Source organism: Myotis davidii, unplaced genomic scaffold (assembly GCF_000327345.1).
Source record: "Myotis davidii unplaced genomic scaffold, ASM32734v1 scaffold175, whole genome shotgun sequence".
Taxonomy (NCBI): Eukaryota; Metazoa; Chordata; class Mammalia; order Chiroptera; family Vespertilionidae; genus Myotis; species Myotis davidii.
The window spans coordinates 3,481,695-3,504,062 of record NW_006286972.1 but is presented as its reverse complement, the minus strand read 5'-3'; the positions used below and the strand labels follow the sequence as shown (position 1 = coordinate 3,504,062).

The 22,368-nt window shown below is 60.4% G+C and overlaps 1 protein-coding gene across 1 annotated transcript; it reads left to right on the top strand.

Moving 5' to 3' along the window:
* The first annotated feature begins 1,787 nt into the window (after positions 1-1,787).
* COL6A1 (collagen type VI alpha 1) lies at positions 1,788-21,981 on the top strand. Its single transcript, XM_006758784.2, has 36 exons — positions 1,788-1,970; positions 2,620-2,749; positions 4,268-4,468; positions 5,809-5,968; positions 6,132-6,260; positions 6,357-6,377; positions 6,548-6,568; positions 6,657-6,701; positions 7,764-7,817; positions 8,346-8,390; positions 8,516-8,542; positions 8,788-8,814; positions 8,902-8,946; positions 9,244-9,297; positions 9,435-9,497; positions 10,172-10,234; positions 10,381-10,434; positions 10,530-10,565; positions 10,744-10,806; positions 12,038-12,100; positions 14,445-14,507; positions 15,591-15,653; positions 16,013-16,063; positions 16,200-16,235; positions 16,756-16,818; positions 16,918-16,983; positions 17,947-17,982; positions 18,365-18,401; positions 18,668-18,676; positions 18,805-18,938; positions 19,158-19,267; positions 19,549-19,732; positions 19,826-20,006; positions 20,522-20,551; positions 20,748-20,846; positions 21,070-21,981. The coding sequence occupies exons 1-36, from the start codon at positions 1,877-1,879 to the stop codon at positions 21,249-21,251; spliced, it is 2,739 nt and encodes a 912-aa protein (XP_006758847.1). The 5' UTR covers positions 1,788-1,876; the 3' UTR covers positions 21,252-21,981.
* Positions 21,982-22,368: the final 387 nt, after the last annotated feature.

Below are 22,368 nucleotides of genomic sequence, written 5' to 3'. Positions count from 1 at the left end.
CCTCCAGCCCCACCCCCGCCAGCTCATCTCTCAGCAGCTCTCAGGAGGAGCTGGGACAAGTTTTGTGCATGAACATTGACTACTGACTGGCCTGGATTGGGCGGGGGGGTGGGGGGGGGCGTCCATCTTGACACTTTCAGAGGCAACCCCACCATGCGAGGAAGGATCTGGAGAGTGAGGAGTCAAAGACAGCCTCCCTTCCCCCATGTGAAACACACAGCAAGCCAGCTGTGCACATCTGGACGTAGGGTGCGGGGTGGTTTTTAGTTTCCTTTTCATATTTTCTATATTTTTCATAGTTTCTTTAGTGCCTACATGTCGTTTTTATAATCAGGTGCATAGCAGGTGACCATGCCTGCAAACAGAAAGACTGTAAGAGAAAGGGAAGTGTTAGCTCTGGGTGCCTCTGGGTAGTGAGACAAAATGGTGTTTTTCTATACGTGTAATCTCTCCATGATGAGCATGTATCTTTTTTGTAACAGGAAAAATAAAATTTTCGGAAGGCACCTCCAGCCCATCCAGGGCACGTAGCCCCTGAGCGAGAGCAGCCTTCCACTGGGCAGACCCACGCGGCCCTGCCCTGCCCTGGAGACGTTCAGGCCGCATAGAGCTGCCCGGGGTGAGCAAGGTGAACGTTTCTTTCCATTCTATAGGCAGTGTGTTCCCGCCTGCTGGGTAACAAATCTCTCAACCACGTGGCTGTGCCCAGTGCCGGTTGCCATCTCCGGAATCCTCCATGGCCTGGCCGGGCCTCTACTGGTTTACTGTTACACACAACACACTCTTCTCCGAAGCCTGAAGGGATCGCAGGGTTGTCGCTCTTTGCAAACCGAACAGCTCAGACTTGGAGAGGCCGAGGGAGCAGGCCCCAGCCTGCACGCGACCTGACCCCGTGTGAACTGGGCGCCCACAAGCCGGAGGCCGCAGCACTGAGCCCCAGAGCACAGAGAGTGCCCTCGCACAACCCGGATGAAATCAGCCGCAGCCAGGTTACCCGCACAATTATTTATTAAAAATCCTATAAAGTGGGTGGGGGAAACGAAGAAAGTATTGGAAGAAACCCTAGAACAACCCCTGAGAAGTATAATTTCTGACGTTTTTCTCCAATGTTTCCTTACGACGGTTACACAACATTTGTACGTTTTTACACTATAAACCATTTAGGCTGATGTTAGACAAGTGTCAACAGCTCCAGCTACAGCAAAGACCTTCTGGAACCTTCTCGGAGGCAGGGGTGATCTGACCACACCTGGAACCCACCCACACAGGGTCTCGAATATATATGTTGACTTTGTTGTCTCACGGTAAACATTGAAATGCTTTTCCAAATAGGCACTTGACTAAACTGAAGAAATCTAGACATGAAAAGTCACTCAGAAATCCAACAGAGCAAAGGATTTGAAACCAACGGCGTCTCCTTTGTAGGAAGAGTTAGTGTGGGGATTGGTAAACGTGCAGATCGATTCCACAAGAAGATTCTGGATTGGAAGCAACCAAAACACGTTGCAAGGAAACTTTTCCAGACATCTTAAACTCAGCTGCACTTTTGTCCTCCCGGGCGCCAGAAGCACAGTCCCCACGAATGGGCAATACCCCCTCCTTCAGCCGAGCAGTGTCCTGGGCTCAAAGCTGCTTCAGACCAGACTTTTTCTCTCAGTGACTCACTCCTGAGCTGGAGGAGACCCCGGCTGCCCCTCCAGTCCTGGGCCCGCCCCAGCCTCCTCCTCCAGCCGCTCCTCCTCCCTCGGCCCCTCCCTCCCTCCTTCCCGGGCAGTGACTCCCTCCAGAGCAGAGACAACTTTTCTCTCTCTCTCCGGCTGCCTTCAGCCCACCCTGAGCCCTGCCCTCGCTCGATGGTGGCACGCAGGCCGGCAACATGAGGCTGGCCCACGCTCTGCTCCCCCTGCTGCTGCAGGCCTGCTGGGCCACCGCGCAGGACCTCCCGGCCGAGAGGGCCATTGCCTTCCAAGGTGAGTGGACTCGCCGCCTCTCCCACCCACTGTGCTTCTGCTGCTGGTGAGGCAGGGCTGGGACCCGGCTTCTCCCCTTGCCACGAGAGCTGGAGATGGGCTGCGTTGGAGGGCTTGAAACGCCCCTGCTCGGTGCCCAGGTCCCCGGGCTCCTCCACAAGGCCCCTGGGCTGTGGTCACCACGGGCGAGAAGGGGGGCGTCCAGAGGGCCGGGTGGAGAAGGAACTTCATTTGGGTTCCAGCCCCCATTGAGTGCTGGTTTTGCTCCACCTCAGTCAGTCCCATTTGATCCCTTGCCTGGCAGTCAGTCAAGAAACACGGTTACCTGTTCCCACGCTCATGCCCTGGGACTTTTAAATTCAACTCGGCACCTAGTGAGAAAGCAGCCTTCGCTGTCCGAGGCGGGGCTCCCCGCCTCCCGGAGGCCTGGCAGGATTCTCAGGACCGAACGTGGGGGTTCTCAGGGTCACCCCACCCCATCGCTGGGTGCCAGCTTTCCTGATGAGGGCCACTTGGTGCAGTGGGAGTGGCTGCCTGGGGAGGTGGCTGGTGGGGTGAGTGGGGCTGGAAGGGAAAGTGGGTACAGGTGGCCTCAGTGTGGCCTCAGGGGCACCGGGCATGAGCTGACAGTCCCCTCTCCCTGGCCCAGACTGCCCCGTGGACCTCTTCTTTGTGCTGGACACCTCTGAGAGCGTGGCCTTGCGGCTGAAGCCCTATGGGGCCCTGGTGGACAAGGTCAAGTCCTTCACCAAGCGCTTCATCGACAACCTGAAAGACAGGTAGGAGGGCACGCCTTGAGCTCTCTCCTGCATTTCTACAGCCGCTCAGGGGAAAGGCCAGTGGGCCCAGGGCACCGGCCGGCCTGGTGCCATGCCTGCCCCCGCCCAGCAGGCAGAGCCAGCCTCAACTTCCCTACCTAAGAAGGGGTGCTGGTCTGGCCACTCGAGTCCCTTCCCAATGTCCACGGTGGTTCAGATGGGCCAAAGAAGGGCTTGAGGTGGACCAGGCGACTGGGAGGGCACTGGTCAGCAGGGAGGGCCAGTGCTGTGATGTGGGGCTCCTGTCAACCCAATACATACAGGGAACTGCCTCCCAGCCCAAACTGAGCAGGTTTAGGGAGCTGGCCTGCGGCCCTGACCGAGCCTGGAGGGGGTGCACCTTGCCAACCATCGGGACACTAGCCGCTGTCCACGTGACTGGTCAGAGCCTGTGTCCAGACGCCATGTCCCAGTGCACCCAGTGCCGCAGACAGAGGCCTGGGAGGCTGCCAGCTTGGTTCCTAGGTTTGGGCATGGCACACTTCATTCATTCCCTCCCTCCCTCATTCATCCAATCAGCAGCACTGGGAATGTGGGGTGGGGAGAGCCTGGAGCAATGGGTGTGGCCAAGGACAGGACAGTCCACGGTGAAGGACTGAGTAGAGGGGGGAGGGGCACAGGTCAGAACCCATCTGTGCAGGGCACCATCTCTAGACCCTCTCTGTCCCTACTGACCTGCTGACCGGGCTGAACCTCCCGTACCAAAAGGGGCTGCAGGGACAGAGGGCATGGCTGCCCAATGCAGGACGCTGTGATACCTGGGGCCCCGCACTTACCCCAAATGCCCACGTGCTGGGGGCCGTGTGGACGGTGCCTGGGGAGGAACGCTGGGGCAGCCATGTGGGCCGCCATCTCCCTCCATGTGCCGTGGCCTCCTACTCAACCTCCTGTGACTCAGTTTCCCCACCTGTGAACTGGAATAGGCTCCTCTGTGGTTGCTACCGTTAGCATGACCACAGGGGCCTCAGTCACTCCATCTGCTTAATGGACTGCCTGGCAGGCCACCCCCAGGCCTGTGCAGAACAAAACTGAGAACATCAGGGTCCAGGTGCACACAGCAGAGAGAGGCCCCCAGTCAGATCATGGGGACCGCTCACCAGTGTCCTGCTTAGAACTGGCCTTGCCCAGTCCCCCTAACCTACACCTCTCTGCCCTCCCATTGCGGGTCTGCCCCCAATGTCCAGGCCCACACAGCTTCTCAGCCGAAGTCCCTGGAGATCAGGAGCCGAGGCTGCTGTAGGCTGGCTGGAGCCGGTGCCTCCTGACCTTGCGGGCCTTCCCAGGCTTGGCCACCAGGCCAGGGAGCAGGCGTCTCAGGGCCCATGTGAAGTCCAGCCCAGGCTCCGTCCTCTGGGGCAGAATGGGCCGGGGTGCTCTTCCATCTGCGAAAGGCAGCCACCTCGCGCTGGGTGGACAGTCCCGGGTGCCGGTGAACACGGGCGTGGCCCAGAGGCTCATGCTCACCCCTCGCGCCCGCAGGTACTACCGCTGCGACCGCAACCTGGTGTGGAACGCGGGCGCGCTGCACTACAGCGACGAGGTGGAGATCATCCAGGGGCTCACGCGCATGCCCAGCGGCCGCGACGCGCTCAAGGCCAGGGTGGACGCGGTCAAGTACTTCGGCAAGGGCACCTACACGGACTGCGCCATCAAGAAGGGGCTGGAGGAGCTGCTGGTGGGGTAAGCACCGCCCCCCCCCCCACCCAGGCCCGCACATGCGTGGGCCTCAGTCCCGGGCGTGACTCCTGCCTCTGCGAGCCGCCCAGGCCCCTGTCCCTGGAGGGTTCCACCTCCCTGACCCACGTATGGTCACTGCACCCAAACTCGCCAGGTGTCTGGGCTGCCCACTGGCAAACCAAGCTCTGGTGCCCAAGATCCCACAGGACCAGTCCCAGTAGCCAAGGGGATTATGCTAGTGGCTGCTGCCCAGCCTGCCCTCATGGCCACCAAGGGTCACACCGAGTCCCTTCCTCCCCAGAGCTGTCCACTCTCTCCTGAGCCAGTGAAAGCAGAAGGGCCTGGAATGCCCCACCACTGCCACCCTTGGGCCAAGCGGAGGTGCTGTCTGCAGTCAGGGACACAGAGACAGAGAGAAACAGAGACGTTAGGAGACAGGGACAGAGAGCCCAGCAGCGTGGCTCAGGGGTAGAGCGCCGACCTGTGAACTAGGAGGTCACGGTTCAATTCCCACTCAGGGCACATGCCCTGGATGCGGGCTCGATCCCCAGCATGGGGTGTGCAGGAGGCAGCCAATCAATGATTCTCATCATTGATGTTTCTATCTCTCTCTTCCTCTCACCTTCCTCTCTGAATGAATAAAAATATATTTAACCACCTCCACCACAACAACAAAAGATAGGGGCAGAGAGGGCGACACAGAGGGAAGGGGTCCCTGTAAGAGCATCCCTTCGTTGGCTCTGCACACTACGTGGAATCTTTGCAGCAGTGAGAAGGCAGCAGCCACCATGTCCAGAGAAAGGATTGGCTCCCGGCCATGGCTCAGCCCGGCCACAGCCCCCGGTGTCCCCACTCACAGATGGGCATTGAGGCAGCTGAGGAGCAGCTGCCTTAAACAATAATAATAAATAAAAAAAGAGAAGAGAAAGAGAGAAAGACATTCTAATAATAAGCAAAAAATGAGTGTCCTGATGCCCACATAGAACATCAGGAAAGAGCCCAGGCCTCGGTGAAGCACTTTCCTGTTCAATAATTTTAATAAACAATCCCCTGGCTGTAGGTGCATTTTCCAAAATAGTCTTCGAGGGAAATGTGACCCCACAGAACTCTGTTTTCTGTTTAATGTCTGTTTTTATGATCCTACTTTATAGCAGGATCAACGAAGAAAAACATTATTCAGTGTAACAGGTAACACCAGGCCTGGGTCTGGGTCTCCCTCGGGGTGTCTGCCCCCCATCACCTCCCAGCACCAGGTCTCAGCTCTCCAAAGGGGTCCTGTGCTGTCAGGGTCAGAGGTGGCCGGAGGGGGCCAGGCCGAGTCTCACGCTCCCCACGCCCTGCAGGGGCTCCCACCTGAAGGAGAACAAGTACCTGATTGTGGTGACCGACGGGCACCCCCTGGAGGGCTACAAGGAGCCGTGCGGGGGCCTGGAGGATGCGGTGAATGAAGCCAAGCACCTGGGCATCAAAGTCTTCTCAGTGGCCATCACACCCGACCACCTGGTAGGAGCCCCGTCCTGGGCCTACGGCCTGTGGGTGCAGAGACCAGGCACCAAGCTGCAGCCAGGGCGTGGGGAGGAGCAGAGATGGGGAGGGGCCTGCACTCCCAGCCGTCATCGCCACCCTGGTTCCCGCCATCACCCGTGTGCCTGCTGTGCCCGCCCAGGAGCCACGGCTGAGCATCATCGCCACAGACCACACGTACCGGCGCAACTTCACAGCGGCGGACTGGGGGCAGAGCCGCGACGCGGAGGAGGCCATCAGCCAGACCATCGACACCATCACCGACATGATTGTGAGGGGCCCTGCGCCGTCACCTCCTGGGTCCGGGTGCCGGGAAATCCTGTGGCTGCAAATGTAAATCAATTTGACTTTTTCATTTCATTTTCAGAAAAATAATGTGGAACAAGTGGTAAGAGCCTCTCCCCCACCCCCACCCTCCCCCACTGCCCAGGGGGTCACCACTGGCCCCCACCTCCCAGCTGGGCGCCCAAGTCGAGCCCTCTGAGCCCCCGCAGGCACCGGGGGCGCGGCAGCTGCGCCTCCGCATTCTGACGTGTCACTCTGTCCCTCCTCCGGCAGTGCTGCTCCTTCGAGTGCCAGGTGAGTGTGGGCCCCCACACCCCCCCGCCCAGGCCGGGGGCCTCCTGATAGGGTCTGCCTTGGGCTGACTGTTCTCTCTGCCGTGCAGCCCGCCAGAGGACCTCCCGGACCACGGGGTGACCCAGGGTACGAGGTGAGTGTCTGCGTCCCACCCTTGCTTACATCCAGGAGGGAGGTGGGAGACATGTCCCTGCAGCCTGGCACCCAGGTGTGAGGGACATGGTGACCCCCAGGCAGCCATCCTGAGCACCCGCCATGCACCTGCCACTGGGCTGGGTGTGGGGATGGTGAAAGTATCCCTACCTGAGCGGTGCCCCAGCCATGGGAGAGAGTCCTGGCACAGGGACCCCCAGGCCGAAGGGGTGGCCCAGGGCTGGTGTGGGGGGCGGGGGTCTGACAGCACCCTTGCCCCCTCCTGTGTGGAGGAGCTGGCGCTTCCTGAGTGTCACCTGAGTGCTTGGCTCCTGGAGATGGGCCTCGATGGGGGATGGGCATGCCCTTGGGCCCCTGCCAGGGTGGCTTGTGCAGGGAGGTGTGGAAAATCAAGATGCCTTACTGGTATTTACAAATTGGGACGTTGGTCAGGAAAGTCCAGATTTCTGGCGTCTCCTAAAAAATGTCAGCTTCCAAGGCATGAAGCCATGTGGCCACTGACCATGGGAGCTTAGCCGGCCTCTCCCGGGGGGTCTTTTATAAAAATATGTTTTTATTGATTTCATTGAGAGGAAGGGAGGGAGAGATTGAAACATCAATGATGAGAGAGAATCATTGGTCAGCTGCCTCCTGCACACCCCCTACTGGGGATAGAGCCAGACACCCAGGCATGTGCTCTGACCTGGAATCGAACCGTGACCTTCTGGTTCATGGGTTGACGCTCAACCACTGAGCCATATGGCTGGGCTCCCTGCGGGGAGGGGGGGGGGTCTTTGTGCCCATGCGGCGGCCCACCTGGGAGGCCAGCACAGCAGCAGGAACAGGGCATTGGATGGTAGAGAGGAAAGATTCGGGGCCTCTGTCCAGCCAGCAGGGCAACCCCACAGCCTGATGGGGTGTGAGGGAGGGTACACGTAGAACTGACCTCACATGTCCCAAGAGGGGCCACGGTCGGTGGGGAAGGTGCCAGAAGACCACGCAAGCAAGTTTTGCAGAAACACCCAGGAAACTGCCCCTAACCTTGACCTGCTTTGTGTTCCAGGGAGAACGAGGGAAGCCAGGTCTCCCAGGAGAGAAAGGAGAAGCCGGAGACCCCGTGAGTGCCAAACGCCTGACGCTGGGGTGGGAGCGCTGGGAGCCTGAGGCTGGGGGACCAGGCTGCAGAAACTTCCAGAAGGATGGCTGGTGTCTGAGTGTCATGGTCACGGTCCTCAGAGGACATGGCCACATGGGCAGCCAGGGCCTCAGGCCTCCCCACAGGCCCAGCCTGTGCTCCATGGAGGAGGGGGGGGGACGGAGATGGCCAGCAAAGTCCCCCGCCCTCTGCCTCAGCCATGGCCAGTCTCCCCACAGCCCACCCCAGCTCCTCCTGGGGGCCCTTGACCTCCCCCTTCCCTCCCTGGAGCTTCCCTAAGGAGCCCCCAGGAGTGGAGGAGGGGCCTTCACAGCAGGGCTGCTCCCTCAGGTGCCAGCCAGCAGGGGGCCAGGGGCCAGCAGGCAGCAATCAGAGAGCCCAGTCTCTCCAACTGACTGGGCCTGTGTGGAGTGGGCTACAAGGAGGCTGGGTGGGGGCTGCCCCTGTCCCCCCGGGGGCGTCTAACATGCACCCTCCTTTGTGTTTCAGGGAAGGCCTGGCGACCTGGGGCCTGTTGGCTACCAGGGGATGAAGGTATGTCTCCCCTCCCGCCCCAGCGGCCTCTTCTGGGGCTGAGCCAAAGTGCATCTGAGCTCCCCCAGGGCATTGGCCGTGGGACACCAGTAACAGCCCCTTCTCCTCCTTTGTTTGCTGTGTAGGGAGAAAAGGGAAGCCGAGGGGAGAAGGTGAGTGAGGCACAACTTGGGTTGTGCAGCCCCCCTCACCTGGGCAAGGACGGCACGGCCCGTCCCCAGTGTGGCTGGGTGGGCCCCATCGAGCTGGTGGGGGGTTGGCTGGTGCGACCCTCCCTGGGGATCTGGGAGGCCCACCCCCTCCTTGCTGTCCTCCTCTGCTTCTCTGGCCAATTTCTGGAGAACTTCCCCTGTGACGGGGGGACCACCGCCCTCACCCTTCCTTCCTGTCTCTACAGGGCTCCAGGGGACCCAAAGGTTACAAGGTGAGTTTGGCGGTGGGGACGTGTGTCTGCCCCGTGGGTGGGTGTTGTCCGACCTTCATCTGATCCTTTGGCCTTTGCACCGCACAGGGCGAGAAGGGCAAGCGCGGCATCGACGGTGTGGATGGCATGAAGGTAACCCCCGGGCCGGGGAAAGGGCAGGTGGCCAGGGCCACGGGTCAGGGAAGGGACGGTGGGCTCAGCCAGTTATCCCTCCAGACATCAGCAGGTAGGGACCCTGGTGGGCACTTCTGGGCAGTTTGGAGGCAGTGGGGGAGGTAGGAGATGTTTCCTGCCGAGCCCGTGGTCCCAGTGGACCCCAAGCCACCTGGCCAAGCTTGGGGTGTCTTCTGGAGCGGGGCTTTCCTGGGAGGGGGGAGGGGGAGCCAGAATCAAAAGACTGGACCACCAAATCTGCCTTCCTCCTTCCAGGGGGAGATGGGGTACCCTGGCCTGCCAGGCTGCAAGGGCTCACCTGGATTCGATGTAAGTCACATTCTCTCGCCGATACTTTAAGACTGTAATTCTCAGGTGTGAACACTGGCTCATACCCTTCGGTCTCTAAGAAGTCACCAGGGGGCTTGGTTAAGACCCTGGACTGACCTCTGCCGTCTTCTCACCAGGGTGTCCAAGGCCCCCCAGGGCCCAAGGGTGATGCGGGCGCATTCGGACTGAAGGGAGAAAAGGTGGGTGCCCCCCTGGGCTGGGTCTCGGCTTCATTGGCTGCTCTGCTCAGTGGGCAGCAGGTTATGGGTTAAACATCACAGCTCCCCGATGGGCAGGGGAGTTTGCCCAAAGGGATCCTCGGACCCTCCTGCCGCCATCGCCCCTGCCCTCTGCCTCGGGCGTGTCCCGCAGCCTCCGTGTCCCAGAGGCCCCCTGCTCAGGTGGAATCAGAACATCAGAGCAGGTAGCAATGCTGCTGGCGGCCAGGGGGCAGATCGGCGAAGCTCGGATATCATGGTCGGGTTTGAAGCTGAGTTTTGTTGCTGGCGTTTCCTGGGGTTTCTCGTGGCCACAGGAAGTGCTAGGAGCCACGGTGAAGCCCTGTGGACCCCGCCCCACACGCTCTGACCCTCTAACCGCACGGGTTTCCGGGAATGCATTTTCGGGTATCACCTTCCAGCTCACGGGTTACTGACTGGGCCCAGAGCCGAGTTCCCGGAAACTGGGCCTCACTAATGAGAACCAGGGTTGTCCCTGTGAGGCCTGGGCTGCAGGGGAAGAGACCGGGGTGGAGGCATGGGAGGACCATGGGGCTGGCCAGGCGGCAGCCTGCCGTCTGGGTGAGCAGGGCTGGCACGGGGGCTCTGGTCCCCCCAGCAAGGACAGGCGGGGCTGACCCTTCTGATCATTCCAGGGTGAGCCTGGAGCCGATGGGGAGCCTGGGAGGCCAGGGAGCACAGGGAGCCCCGGAGACGAGGTGAGCATTCAGGGGGTGCCCGCCCCATCCTCCTTCCACCACAGCCAGGGTGGGCCAGGCCCTGGGAGGGACCGCCAGGACCGGGCCAGCTGCAGTCCAGGCACTGGCCAGGCCAGAGATGGACGAGTGTGCCTTGTTCTCCCCAGGGAGACCCCGGAGAGCCTGGTCCCCCAGGAGAGAAGGGCGAGGCCGGCGACGAGGTGAGCACCCACGTTTGGCCTCTGCTCCCTGTTCCCGAGACTCAGGCTGAGTTCCCATCTCAACTAACACTTCCCTTCATTCCTCTCCATCCCAGGGCAACGCAGGACCAGACGGCCCCCCCGGAGAGAGGGTGAGTCCAGCGGGCTGGGCGCTGGGCTCGGGGCCTCATTGCTTTGTGCCAGATGTGGCTGCATCACCAGCTGGGGGCCTGCTGGGGCGTGGGGATCGGCCCTGTGCCCAGCCCTTGGATCCCTCCCACATCGAGGAGTCTGGAGCTACAACCTCACCTTCTGCTTCTCTCCACACAGGGCGGCCCTGGGGAGAGGGGACCACGGGGCACCCCAGGCGTGCGGGGCCCGAGAGGAGACCCGGTGAGTCACCGTGCATTAAGCCGGGACCCCACTTCGCGGGGGGGACAGACTGAGGTCAGGCTGTCAGAATCGCAGGACACATCCCCTCGGCCCCTAGATTTCTGTTTCAGCTCCTGCCCTCGGCCCCACCCAGACCTCAGGGAGCCAGGCCTGGGAGGAGGGCAGCAGGGCCCAGGCAGGGTCTCTGCCCTCAGCCCCTGGGACCAGCTCCTACGGAAACGACCACCTAACATCACAGGAGACACAGTGGTTTGCTCCCTGAGGTTCTGTCGGGGACGTAGTGGTTTTCGGGACCTGACTGTGGGGTCTGTGCTGCTCCACAGCCGCACGCTCTGTGTTCCCAGCTCCGTGCCTCCCCCGCGGGCTGCCTCTGTCACTGTTCCAGCTGCTCCACTTTCCATGTGACATGGTTTCCTTAGCCCCGGGCCTGCCCCACTCACCAGGGCTTTTCTGCATCCCTGCGGCCCTCCCACAACAACTCCCAGAACAGTTCTGCAGACAGAGCCTGCGCTCTTCTTAGGAACAACTTTTCTTTGTTAAAACTTCAAGAGCAGGAACAGTGGGCAGCCCAGTGGCAGACAAGCCTGTGGCTGAGGCTGCTGGTGGCCCCATGGTTGAGTGGCATGGTTTTGCCAGACCTAGAGGGTGGGCACCAGGCAACCCCTGCCTGGTTTGTGGGGGGCAGGCCCCACCCCACATCCGGAGTTAGGGGAAAGGGCGCTGAGCTCCCAGCCTCAGATGTGGGCTGGGCCGTCTGCCACCGCAGACCTGGCGGTGCTGCGACTCCTCCCCGTGTGAGGCTGAGGGGCAGGTGCGTGTTCAGGTGCCCAGTGGGGTGATTGAGTTTCCTGTGAGGCCTCAGGCAGGGCTCGGGGAGGGACGTCAAAGCAGGGGGACTTGGCTTTGACCCCCTTCCAAACCCACCCCCTTGAGATCAGGAAATAGGACCGAATTCAGGCCAGGCCTCCAGGAAGCACCCCTGGCCGACAGGGTCAGAGCAGCTGGGATGGGGCCCCGCTCCCAGGACCCCACTAGCGAGCAGCGTAGGGATGGCCTTGGGCCTCAGGAGCTGCTGCCGGTCCCCTGGCTGGGCCTCCGGGAACCACACCAGTCACTGCACAGCTGAGCACGTGCCCACATCGTGGTAAAAACGTGGCAAAGCGTGAGAAGGATGCGGCCCCCCAGGCCTCGCCCTTCCCGGCCTCCGTCTCACCGCCTTATTCCTCCCCAGGGAGAAGCTGGACCCCCGGGTGACCAGGGACGAGAAGGCCCTGTCGGTGTCTCCGGAGACCCGGTAGGAAACCCGGCTGTGTGAGGGGTGTCCGTGTGTGAGGAATCTGGGGGTGGTCTCTCTCCCAGGGCATGACCTGGGAGACATGGGATATGGGGGTCTGGAGCCGCTGCTGGAGGCTGGGGGCAGCTGGAGCAGCAGAATGGGGATTGGCGAGGGCGGGCCCAGCCCCTGTGGCCCCCGATGCCCAGCACTCACAGAGGGACCCCTTTGCCATCTGGTGGGCATTTGACAGGACACAGAGCTGAGTGAGCAGACTCCCACTTCGCCCCCAAGCTCTGCCCTCAGAGTGGGTGGGGAGGGGCACCCTGGCTTAGATGGTGCTAGAGGAGGGATGTGGGGGGTGGATGCCGGTAATCACATGGAAGGGGGGGCAGGGCTGGCAGCAGAGGGAGCCCGGGGCCGTGGGCACAACCCCTGCCCTTGCCTGGCAGGGCTGGGTCACTGGGGACGGAGCCCTGGATGGAGGTGTCCCACATTAAAGCCCCCGAATACACAGGTCGGGGCGGGGGGAGGGGGCACACTCAGCTTTTGGAGCCCAGGTGTGAGACCCAAAAGCTGAGCATCAATTTGGGGGTGTAGGGCATAGAAGGTTCCAGAATTCCTGGGTGCAGCCTTCCATGGCCATGCTGGGGGAGGGGAGGAGCCTTCCTTACCTGAGGAAGTAGAGGCTGGCCTGCCCTTGGGCTGGGCCGGAGAGGAGTCAGGAAGGGGTGCAGACCTACCCTGCGCCTCTCGCTTGCCCATGTATAAACTCGTGAAGTGGCCCGTCTCTCCTTCACGAACACATGCGGTGTCCCCAGTATTTCCTTTACAGGAAAAGACTGTAATAAATATACACACCCGTCTGTCGCACTGTCGGCTCCTCTGGCTCTCCATCTGTCTGCTTGCCCATCCCTCCATTCAACCATCCATGATCTACCTTCTTTGCTATTTATCTAAGACATATCATCCATCCATTATCTATTACCTATCTACTCATTCACCCAGCCAGCCACCCGTCTACCTACCCATCCACTATCTGTTTGTCCATCTCTGCCCATTATCTATTATCTATCGCCTATTCATCATCAACTTATCATCTGTCTATGCCTATAATTTATCCCTCCATCCATCCATTTCTCCAGCCACTCATCCATCCATCTTTCACCCATCGTTCACCCATCTTGAAATACATCCAAGGCTGTACCCAGAATGTAAATTCTTAGGAGCAGAATGTCTTGGCCAAATTGTGTGTGTGTGTGTGTGTGTGTGTGTGTGTGTGAGAGAGAGAGAGAGAGAGAGAGAGAGAGAGAGAGAGAGAGAGAGAGAGTTGCCAAATACTCCTACCTGTCTGTCAGTCTAACCCCAGCTTACATTCCCCTCAGGAGTGTACAATAGAAACTGTACCCACATCTTTGCCAACATGGGTCTCAGACTCTGAATGTGCATTTTAGCTCCTCAGCTGAAAACCGTGTCCTCTCTATGGGGAAAGCTGAGCCTGGTCCCGGATGTCACCGAACCTGGTAGTTCACCAGGCTGTTCCTTTCCCGCTGGAGCCTGTGTCGCATGTCGCTGTGATGAGCCTGCAGGCACTTTGCAGCTCTGTGGTGTTGTGCTGTTCAGGATGTCCTGCCATTTAAAGGATTCCAAATACGCCCGCTCCTCTTACTGTATTTTCTGCGTATATCTTTGGTTCCTTTGGAGCATAGAGGAGTTAGCAAGAGTAGGTTTAGGACTGTGAGTACACGAAACACAGAATTTACTCTTGCACTATTAGTTATGATTGCATTATCTGTATCACAACTGTAGACCTACTCTTGCCCACCCCTGGATATTGTATGGTTAGAAGCAAGCCCATTGTCACAACACAGCTTCTCGCATCACAATGCACTCTCATCCTCTATTCCATCCCTTATCCATGTGTTTTTCTGGAACTGCTGTATCATGCCCCTGGCCTTCCTATTTCTGCTGACGCAGCCCAACGTGCCTCCACGCACCGGGGCCAGGACCTCGGGCCGCAGCTGGACGCGTGCGTAGCTGTGGCAAGGGCAGCAGTATGCCCGCTGCCGCCTGGCTGCCCATGGTTGAGGGAGCAGGCTGTGTCATGGGGGACAGCAAGGACCTTGTTCGAGAAGGACCTCTTCTGGACACACCCACCTGACAACAGGGCCTCAGTGCAGGGTCTCGGCAGGGCGCACGGGGTGGGGGCAGCAGCTCCGTGAACAACGTGCCCTTGTCCTCCTCCCTCCGGCCTGGCCGGGCTGTCTGTGTAGTGCTTGGGGGCCCAGAAGGGCTGGTGATGTGCTTCCAGGGAGGGCTGGTGTGGCAGAGAGAGGGTCCAGCGGGCATGTCCATCTCTCCGCAGGGTGACGCGGGCCCCGTTGGACCTAAAGGGTACCGAGGAGACGAGGGGCCCCCGGGGCTTGAGGTGAGTAGCCTTGGCCCCAGGAGGGGCCAGTCCTGACCCCACACCCCCTCCCCTCCACCAGCGCTTCCCTGGGAGAGCCCCCTGCACCATTAGCGCATATAAATGTCTCATTTCACTTTAGTGCTTGTGACTTTAGACCAGCCGTGGGCAAACTACGGCCCACGGGCCGGATCCGGCCCGTTTGAAATGAATAAAACTATTGAAAAAAAACACCATACCCTTTTATGTAATGATGTTTACTTTGAATTTATATTAGTTCACACAAACACTCCATCCATGCTTTTGTTCCGGCCCTCCGGTCCAGTTTAAGAACCCATTGTGGCCCTCGAGTCAAAAAGTTTGCCCACCCCTGCTTTAGAACATTTGAAAAATGCATAAAAAATAAAAAAGGGAATCGAAATTCAAAATAGTACCAACCATGATAGACCAGCAACACTGAATAAATACAATAGGACCACCCCGAGATGAGTAACATGAGCATTTTAGCTTATCTCTTTCCAATTTCTTTTTCTTTCTTGGCCTGTTATGCCTTACAGACTTCACAGGGTCTGTTTTTATTAATTTTTATTGTCAGCATTTCCCTAAAACCCTAACAATTTTTCAAAACACGGTTGACACATGGAGCCACGCCTCTGTTTGGGTCCTTTTGTTTCTCCGAACGCCCTTGTTGGGCTCATGGGCTGTTCCGGCTTCCCCACGGGTCCCTGTCCATTTCCCATCGGGCCCCAGGGGCCCCTGGGTGGGTCACAGGCGGGAGCTTGGACTCTGAGCCCCAGGACCACAGGTTCAGAATCCTTTTAATCATGGCCCAGCTGCTGTTTTATCTATTTGTAATTTATTTATTTGTTATTGTTGACAGTATTATAGGTGTCTCCCATTTCCACCCTCTTGCCCTGGCTCTGCCCAGACCCTACCCACCCCACCCCCAGGTCTTCACCCTGTTGTCTGTGTCCATGGCTGTGCCTATGCTGTTTTAGTTGATTCTCCCTCTCGTTTTCCTCCACAAGACCTCGTGCCCCAGGCCTGCCTCACTCCTCCCCAGGTGCCACTTACTCTTGCCAACCCTACTCCTCTCCTCCTTAGGGTCCCAGAGGTGCCCCAGGGCCTGCAGGACCCCCCGGAGACCCCGGACTGATGGGCGAAAGAGTGAGTGATGGGCCCGAGGGCACAGAGTCCCGGAGGGGCTGACACCTGGTTGGTTGCCTGAGACCTGGGAAGCCCTGGGTTCGAGCCCCAGGCTCATCAGGTCTAAATGAAGGTCCTGGTCTGGTAACTGGGTGGGGCATCCTCCGGAGGTGACTGCCCCCTCAGCCACCGCGGTCACTGCTGGACGCTTTGCCCGCTGCCTGCTCCCAGGACCCGGGGAGGTGTGCCTGGGACCCCAGGGCAGTCCAGGCAGGGAGGCGCCTTCCAGGCTGATGAGGGACTCAAAAGCGCCACCCCTGTGCCCACGTTGTACCCATGCTGCGTGGCTCCCACAGTGACAGGACTGGTCTCTCCCCCAGGGTGAAGATGGCCCCCCCGGAAATGGCACTGAAGGCTTCCCCGGCTTCCCTGTGAGTGCCCCCACCCCCATCCCACCCCTTGGCCAGCTGGACTACTTGGGCCTGCGGGTTGTACCCAGGGATTGGTAGCTGGGATTGTCCAGGGGCCCATGTCAGAGCCGGCGTGACTCTCCTCCTTCCCCTGCAGGGCTATCCGGGCAGCAGGGGCCCTCCCGGGATAAACGTGAGTACAAGCCCATCCCCGGGCTACTGGCATGTGCACACGTGACATACAGACAAACCTGTACACATGTACAGACACTCTCACGTGGACACACACATATGTGGGGCAGACAATATCTCCTTTGTCATTTTCCTTTTGAAACTTATTCCTAAAAATGAAATGAAGTTCATACAAACTGCCTTAGTGAAGCTGATTTAAAATAGAAAAGTTGGTGAAGAAAAGGAACAGCCAGGACGCCTCTGGTGACGAGTTGCCCTGCCATCCAAGGAGCTCGGCTGGACGCCCACGGGAGACATGGGCCAACTGCTGCCTCCCCGAGACCCTGTGCTGGGTCCCAGCCAGCACATATGCCTGCTCAGGAACTCTGCACCCCACTGACCCAAGGCCGGACCCCAGCCCAGCACATACACCTGCTCAGGGATTCTGCACCCCACTGACCCAAGGCCGGACCCCAGCCCAGCACATACGCCTGCTCAGGGACTCTGCACCCCACTGACCGTGTGTTCCTTGTCACCTGCAGGGCACTAAAGGCTACCCCGGCCTCAAGGGGGACGAGGGAGAAGCTGGAGACCCTGGAGAGGACGTGAGTGCAGCCCCTCCCCCGCCCCACACATTGTGAAACCCAAGGGAGGACTCTGGGGGGACGGTGGCTGCGTCTGTGACACAAGGTCTTTTCTTCCAGAACAACGACGTTTCACCCCGAGGTGCCAAAGGCGCAAAGGGGTACCGGGGCCCCGAAGGCCCCCAGGTGAGTGGAGGCGTAGCTGGGCCGGGGGGCTGGTGGTGGGAGATGCCGTTGGATTGGACGGGCAGTGAGCGTGGACGGGCTGCACACAGGGTCACACCTGCGACTCTGAGGCTGCGGTGGGTAGAGAGAGGGGTCTGGGGAGAGGAGGTGGGAATGTGGGGAGCAGGTCTCGGGAAGATGGGACTGGACAGGTGGGATCAGAGAGAACAGACGGTTCTGATGGGCGCATTGGGGGTGCTGAATGGGGAGGGAGAAGGGGCCGGTCACCAGGTGACAGACAGAAGCACAGCAAAGCCCAAGGCAGGGCCCAGGTGAGGTCTGGCACCCAAGCCTGGGGCCCCCGCCCACGGAGGAGATGCCGTTGGATTGGACGGGCAGTGAGCGTGGACGGGCTGCACACAGGGTCACACCTGCGACTCTGAGGCTGCGGTGGGTAGAGAGGGGTCTGGGGAGAGGAGGTGGGAATGTGGGGAGCAGGTCTCGGGAAGATGGGACTGGACAGGTGGGATCAGAGAGAACAGACGGTTCTGATGGGCGCATTGGGGGTGCTGAATGGGGAGGGAGAAGGGGCCGGTCACCAGGTGACAGACAGAAGCACAGCAAAGCCCAAGGCAGGGCCCAGGTGAGGTCTGGCACCCAAGCCTGGGGCCCCCGCCCACGGAGGAGATGCCGTTGGATTGGACGGGCAGTGAGCGTGGACGGGCTGCACACAGGGTCACAGCCGCACACCCACTGGCACCAGGAAGAGACTGTGCTGAGTGGTTGCATAATAGATGGTTCTCCCTGGCCCTTCATGTGCAGAAGCCACCACTGTCCCTGGGTCCAGGGGGCTCCTGATGGGAGGTGGGGTCCCCAGGGCTGGGGGGCTGGCCAAGAGCTCCTATCAGACCCGCAGTTCAGGAACCTGGCGAGTTGGGTCCCAGGGCAGACCCTGCAGCCCTCCCCCCATCTTCTCCCTGACAGGGGCCCCCAGGACACACGGGACCACCAGGACCGGATGTAAGTGGGTGTCTGTGCACATCCTCAGGGGCCAACCCCTGGGGACCCCCGGGGGTGGAAACCCTTGGCAGCAACAGGGGGATGTGCGATGGCCACTGGAGGGACATGTGACAGCCACAGAGGACATGGCGGGCCCAGGGGAACACGGCCACGGGGGCACATAATGGCCACATGTCAGTGGTCCCCTCAGGTGCCTGCGCCGGGGAACGGGGGCCTGGGTCGGAGCAGGGCACACCCTGGACAGTGAGAGCCCCTGCCCACCCCAGCCTGGCTGAGGTCCCGGGAAGGTGACCCAGAGGGCCGGCCTCACCCAGCGCCCGGGGCAGCCCTGGCTGGATGGCCGGCCAGTCGGCCCATCATGCAAGTGTCTCCTCTTCCCCAGGAATGCGAGATTTTGGACATCATCATGAAAATGTGCTGTGAGTGCCTCCACTTTGAATAACTATTGGGAAGAGCAGGGGGGTGGGGGCGGGAGCGGGGGCAGGGTAGGTGTGGGTCCCACCTGCGAGCATGTCCCTGGGGCTGGGCCACTCGCACCCCCACTGCCTGCCTCCTTCCCCTCCACCGAGAGGCACTGGGAACCCCGGTGAGGGAGGCCCCCCCCCCGGAGGTGGGGAGCGAGTGGGGGTTCACATAAGACTCGGGGTCTTGCATCACCTAATCTCCTCTTTCTCCTCTTCCCCAGCTTGCTGTGGTGAGTGTCGCTCTCTAATTCGTGTGGCCTTAGCTCTGGTAGACGGCCCCTGTGGGAGGTGGGGCACCCCCCATACCCCCTTTGCGTGGCGTCGAGCAGCAGCTGCTCCCCTCCCCCGCCCCCTGCAGAGTGCAAGTGCGGCCCCATCGACATCCTGTTCGTGCTGGACAGCTCGGAGAGCATCGGGCTGCAGAACTTTGAGATCGCCAAGGACTTCATCGTCAAGGTCATCGACCGGCTGAGCCGGGACGAGCTGGTCAAGGTGTGTCCCTCCCTGGCCTCCACGCGCTGGGGAAGGTGGTTCCCAGGCGGCAGGAGTCTTTCCTGACACTGAGCTGGAGGGGGGCAGGTCCCGGGGGCTCTGGGAGACAGGACAACTCACCAGCATGTGAGAGCCATGGCAGGCGAGGCCTGGCCTGGGACAGACGGAGTGGGAGGGGCAGCTGGGCCATACCTGACCTCTGTGCCTGTCCCCGTGCAGTTCGAGCCCGGACAGTCGCATGCGGGCGTGGTGCAGTACAGCCACAACCAGATGCAGGAGCACGTGGACCTGAGGAACCCCAACATCAGGAACGCCCAGGAGCTCAAGGCGTGAGTGCAATGAGGCCGTGTGTGCAGTTCCAAGAGCCCACCCAGCCTCTGTTCACCCCTGACCCCGGTGCTGCCCCAGCCCCTGCAGCAGGCCCAGGCTCACCCCCGACCCCAGCACTGACCCAGCCCCTGCATCAGGCCCAGGCTGACCCCCAACCCCAGTGCCAACCCAGCCCCTGCAGCAGGCCCAGGCTCACCCCTGACCCCGGTGCTGACCCTGTACCTGGTCCAAGCCCTGGTCCAGCCCTGGCCCCGGTGCTGACTGTGCTGTGGCCCTACAGAGCCATCAAGAAGCTGCAGTGGATGGCGGGCGGCACATTCACAGGCGAGGCCCTGCAGTACACCCGGGACCGGCTCCTGCCACCCACTCAGAACAACCGGATCGCCCTGGTCATCACAGACGGCCGCTCGGACACCCAGAGGGACACCACACCCCTCAGCGTGCTCTGCGGCCCTGACATTCAGGTGGGGCCCGTCCACGCTGCACACGGCCACCTTCGCACCCTGCAGTGTGGGCCCTCTCCCCACTGGGCCGGCTGACACGGTCCCTCCCCACAGGTGGTCTCCGTGGGCATCAAGGATGTGTTCGGCTTCGTCGCGGGCTCTGACCAGCTCAACGTGATTTCCTGCCAAGGCCTGGCCGCCCAGGGCCGGCCGGGGCTCTCGCTGGTCAAAGAGAACTACGCCGAGCTGCTGGAGGACGCCTTCCTGAAGAACGTCACCACCCAGATCTGCATAGGTGGGCGCGGGCGGGGCCAGCGGGCACGGGGCCCTCCCAGCTGGGCTGGAAGGCACCACAGAGCTGTCGCAGCCAGAGCTGCCGGGGTCAGACTCGGGCCCTCTCTCCACACAGTGGGCTTGTGACCCGCATGCCTGGGGCTAGTGGCACAGGGACAGCACATTGTGGGGTATCTGCTCTGCAGACCTCTCTGAGCCTCGGTTTCCCCATTCTCTGAGGGTCAAGACTCTGCCTCACCGCTCCCTGGCTTGGTGTGAGGACCATGACACAATGCCTGGGACCATCCATCCCCTCAAAGATCCACCCTTGAATTAGGGGACACACCTTCCTGGCGGGGTGGAGGGGCCAGGTGGGGTGCTGGCGAGGCATCCAGGGGCGCCGCCTGTTTGCATGGCCACACCGTGCCGTCCACGGAGATGCACTGGTGTCATCTGGGAGGGAGAGGGGGGGTTACAGAAGGATCAGTGGTCCCTGCGATTGCTGGGTTCAGGCCGCGTGGGGTTTTTCTCTTACAGACAAGAAATGTCCAGATTACACCTGCCCGAGTGAGTACCTGGGGTGTGGGCAGGGCGTTGGGGGGTGGGGGCGCCCGGTGGGGAGGGTATGGAGACAACGACAGTCTGGTGGACTCTGGCTCTCCCAGGCTCAGTGCCTCTGGTCATTCCCCCCCCCCCCCTCCCGCCCCGGCCATGTTGAGACCCTGCATGTGCTAACGACCCCCTCACCCCTTCCCGCCCGCAGTCACATTCTCCTCCCCGGCCGACATCACCATCCTGCTGGACGGCTCGGCCAGCGTGGGCAGCCACAACTTCGAGACCACCAAGCGCTTCGCCAAGCGGGGCATTTTGGTAGAGTAGGACTGAATGGTTTTCTTGATAATTCTTGTTGAAACAAGGCTCTTATTTTATAATGTAAATGCTTCAAATTTTAATAAGCAAAATATAAAAGGGGTTTAGAAGCTAGGCGTACAGAGGTAAATTAAATGAAATATTTCTAGTGATAGAACTTATTTGCAGAAATATGAAAGTTAAAAAATTAATTAATGGATTTAAAAATTTACTAGACTTTCTGGTGGTGGTGGGCCAGCAGGTGAACGAGCCGCACGTCCGTGTCCTGGTCACCGGCAAGACGGCCGAGTACGACGTGGCCTTCGGCGAGCGCCACCTGTTCCGCGTGCCCAGCTACCAGGCCCTGCTGCGGGGCGTCTTCTACCAGACGGTGTCCCGGAAGGTGGCCCAGGGCTAGCCGGCCTCCCCAAACTGAAGTGAAGTGAAATGTGACCGAGATCTTCCCGACCGACCCGATTCGCGAGGTTTTTTTAAAGGAAAGGCTTGAAAAGCTGCCATGGGAGCGGTTGTCTGCACCCGGCCCCAGGGTCCTGCCACCCCCACACACACCTGAACCCGAGTTAACATCCCGGACCTCCCGCAGGCTCCTGCCCCAGCCCATCAGGACCCCTGAGACCTCATCGCTCTGGGGTTCAGTTGCCCGCTGCCCCCACTCCCTTCAGTAACCCTACAGGTCCCTCCACGTAACATCTCATTGACACTAAAGTAAAGCCCACTGCTAGTTCTCGGGAGATGACGGGCTGCGTTTCGCCTGGGCAGCCAGGGTGGAGAGGGGTTCTTAAGCCCGCCCCCAGAGGCTCACGTCACTCATCACAAACGCTGCCCAGCATCTCCAGGGAGCAGCATTCAGCATTCAGTAGTGTCTCCTTGACCCTGTGTCCTGCAAACCCCAAGAACAAGGTGCTATCCTATCGACCCCCAACCCATTCCCAGCGAGGCCTGGCAGCCGGGCCAGCGGTGACGTGCCGAAGGGTTGTGCCCACGCTCTCTCCTCGGGAGCGAGCGGCTCTGCATCTTACCGAAGACCCTCTTTATCTGTCCGTCTCATTTTTTACTCCTTCCTGTGTTTTTCTCAACTGTGTCCCTCTCAGCAAAGTTTCCAAATAAAAGTTTCACTCTTCTCTTTCCAGTTGTCTTTCCGAGGAGTTAAAATCCCCACCGTGTTTGCACGTGGCGCCAACAGGAGGACGTGGAGGTTAGGGCATCTGGTGGGATGCCCACCTCCGACTCAGTGCCAGCCAGAAGAGTGGCTGCCTTGGCCAGACACCATCCACACACCCCTCTTCTGGGCCCAGGGCGCAACCTCAGTGGCACGAAGACCATCTATAGTTGGGGAGCAGCTGGGAGGGACCCCGACATCTTGGGCTGCAGAATCACAAGCGGGTTCGGCCTCAGGGGGCTGGGAGAGCTGGCCACCAAGAAGATTAAACCCCCAAAGGGCCACATGCTGACACCAAGCCTGGGCCCTGGATTCCAGGGAGACAGTACTGGGATGTGTCTGCCCCCACAGGGGA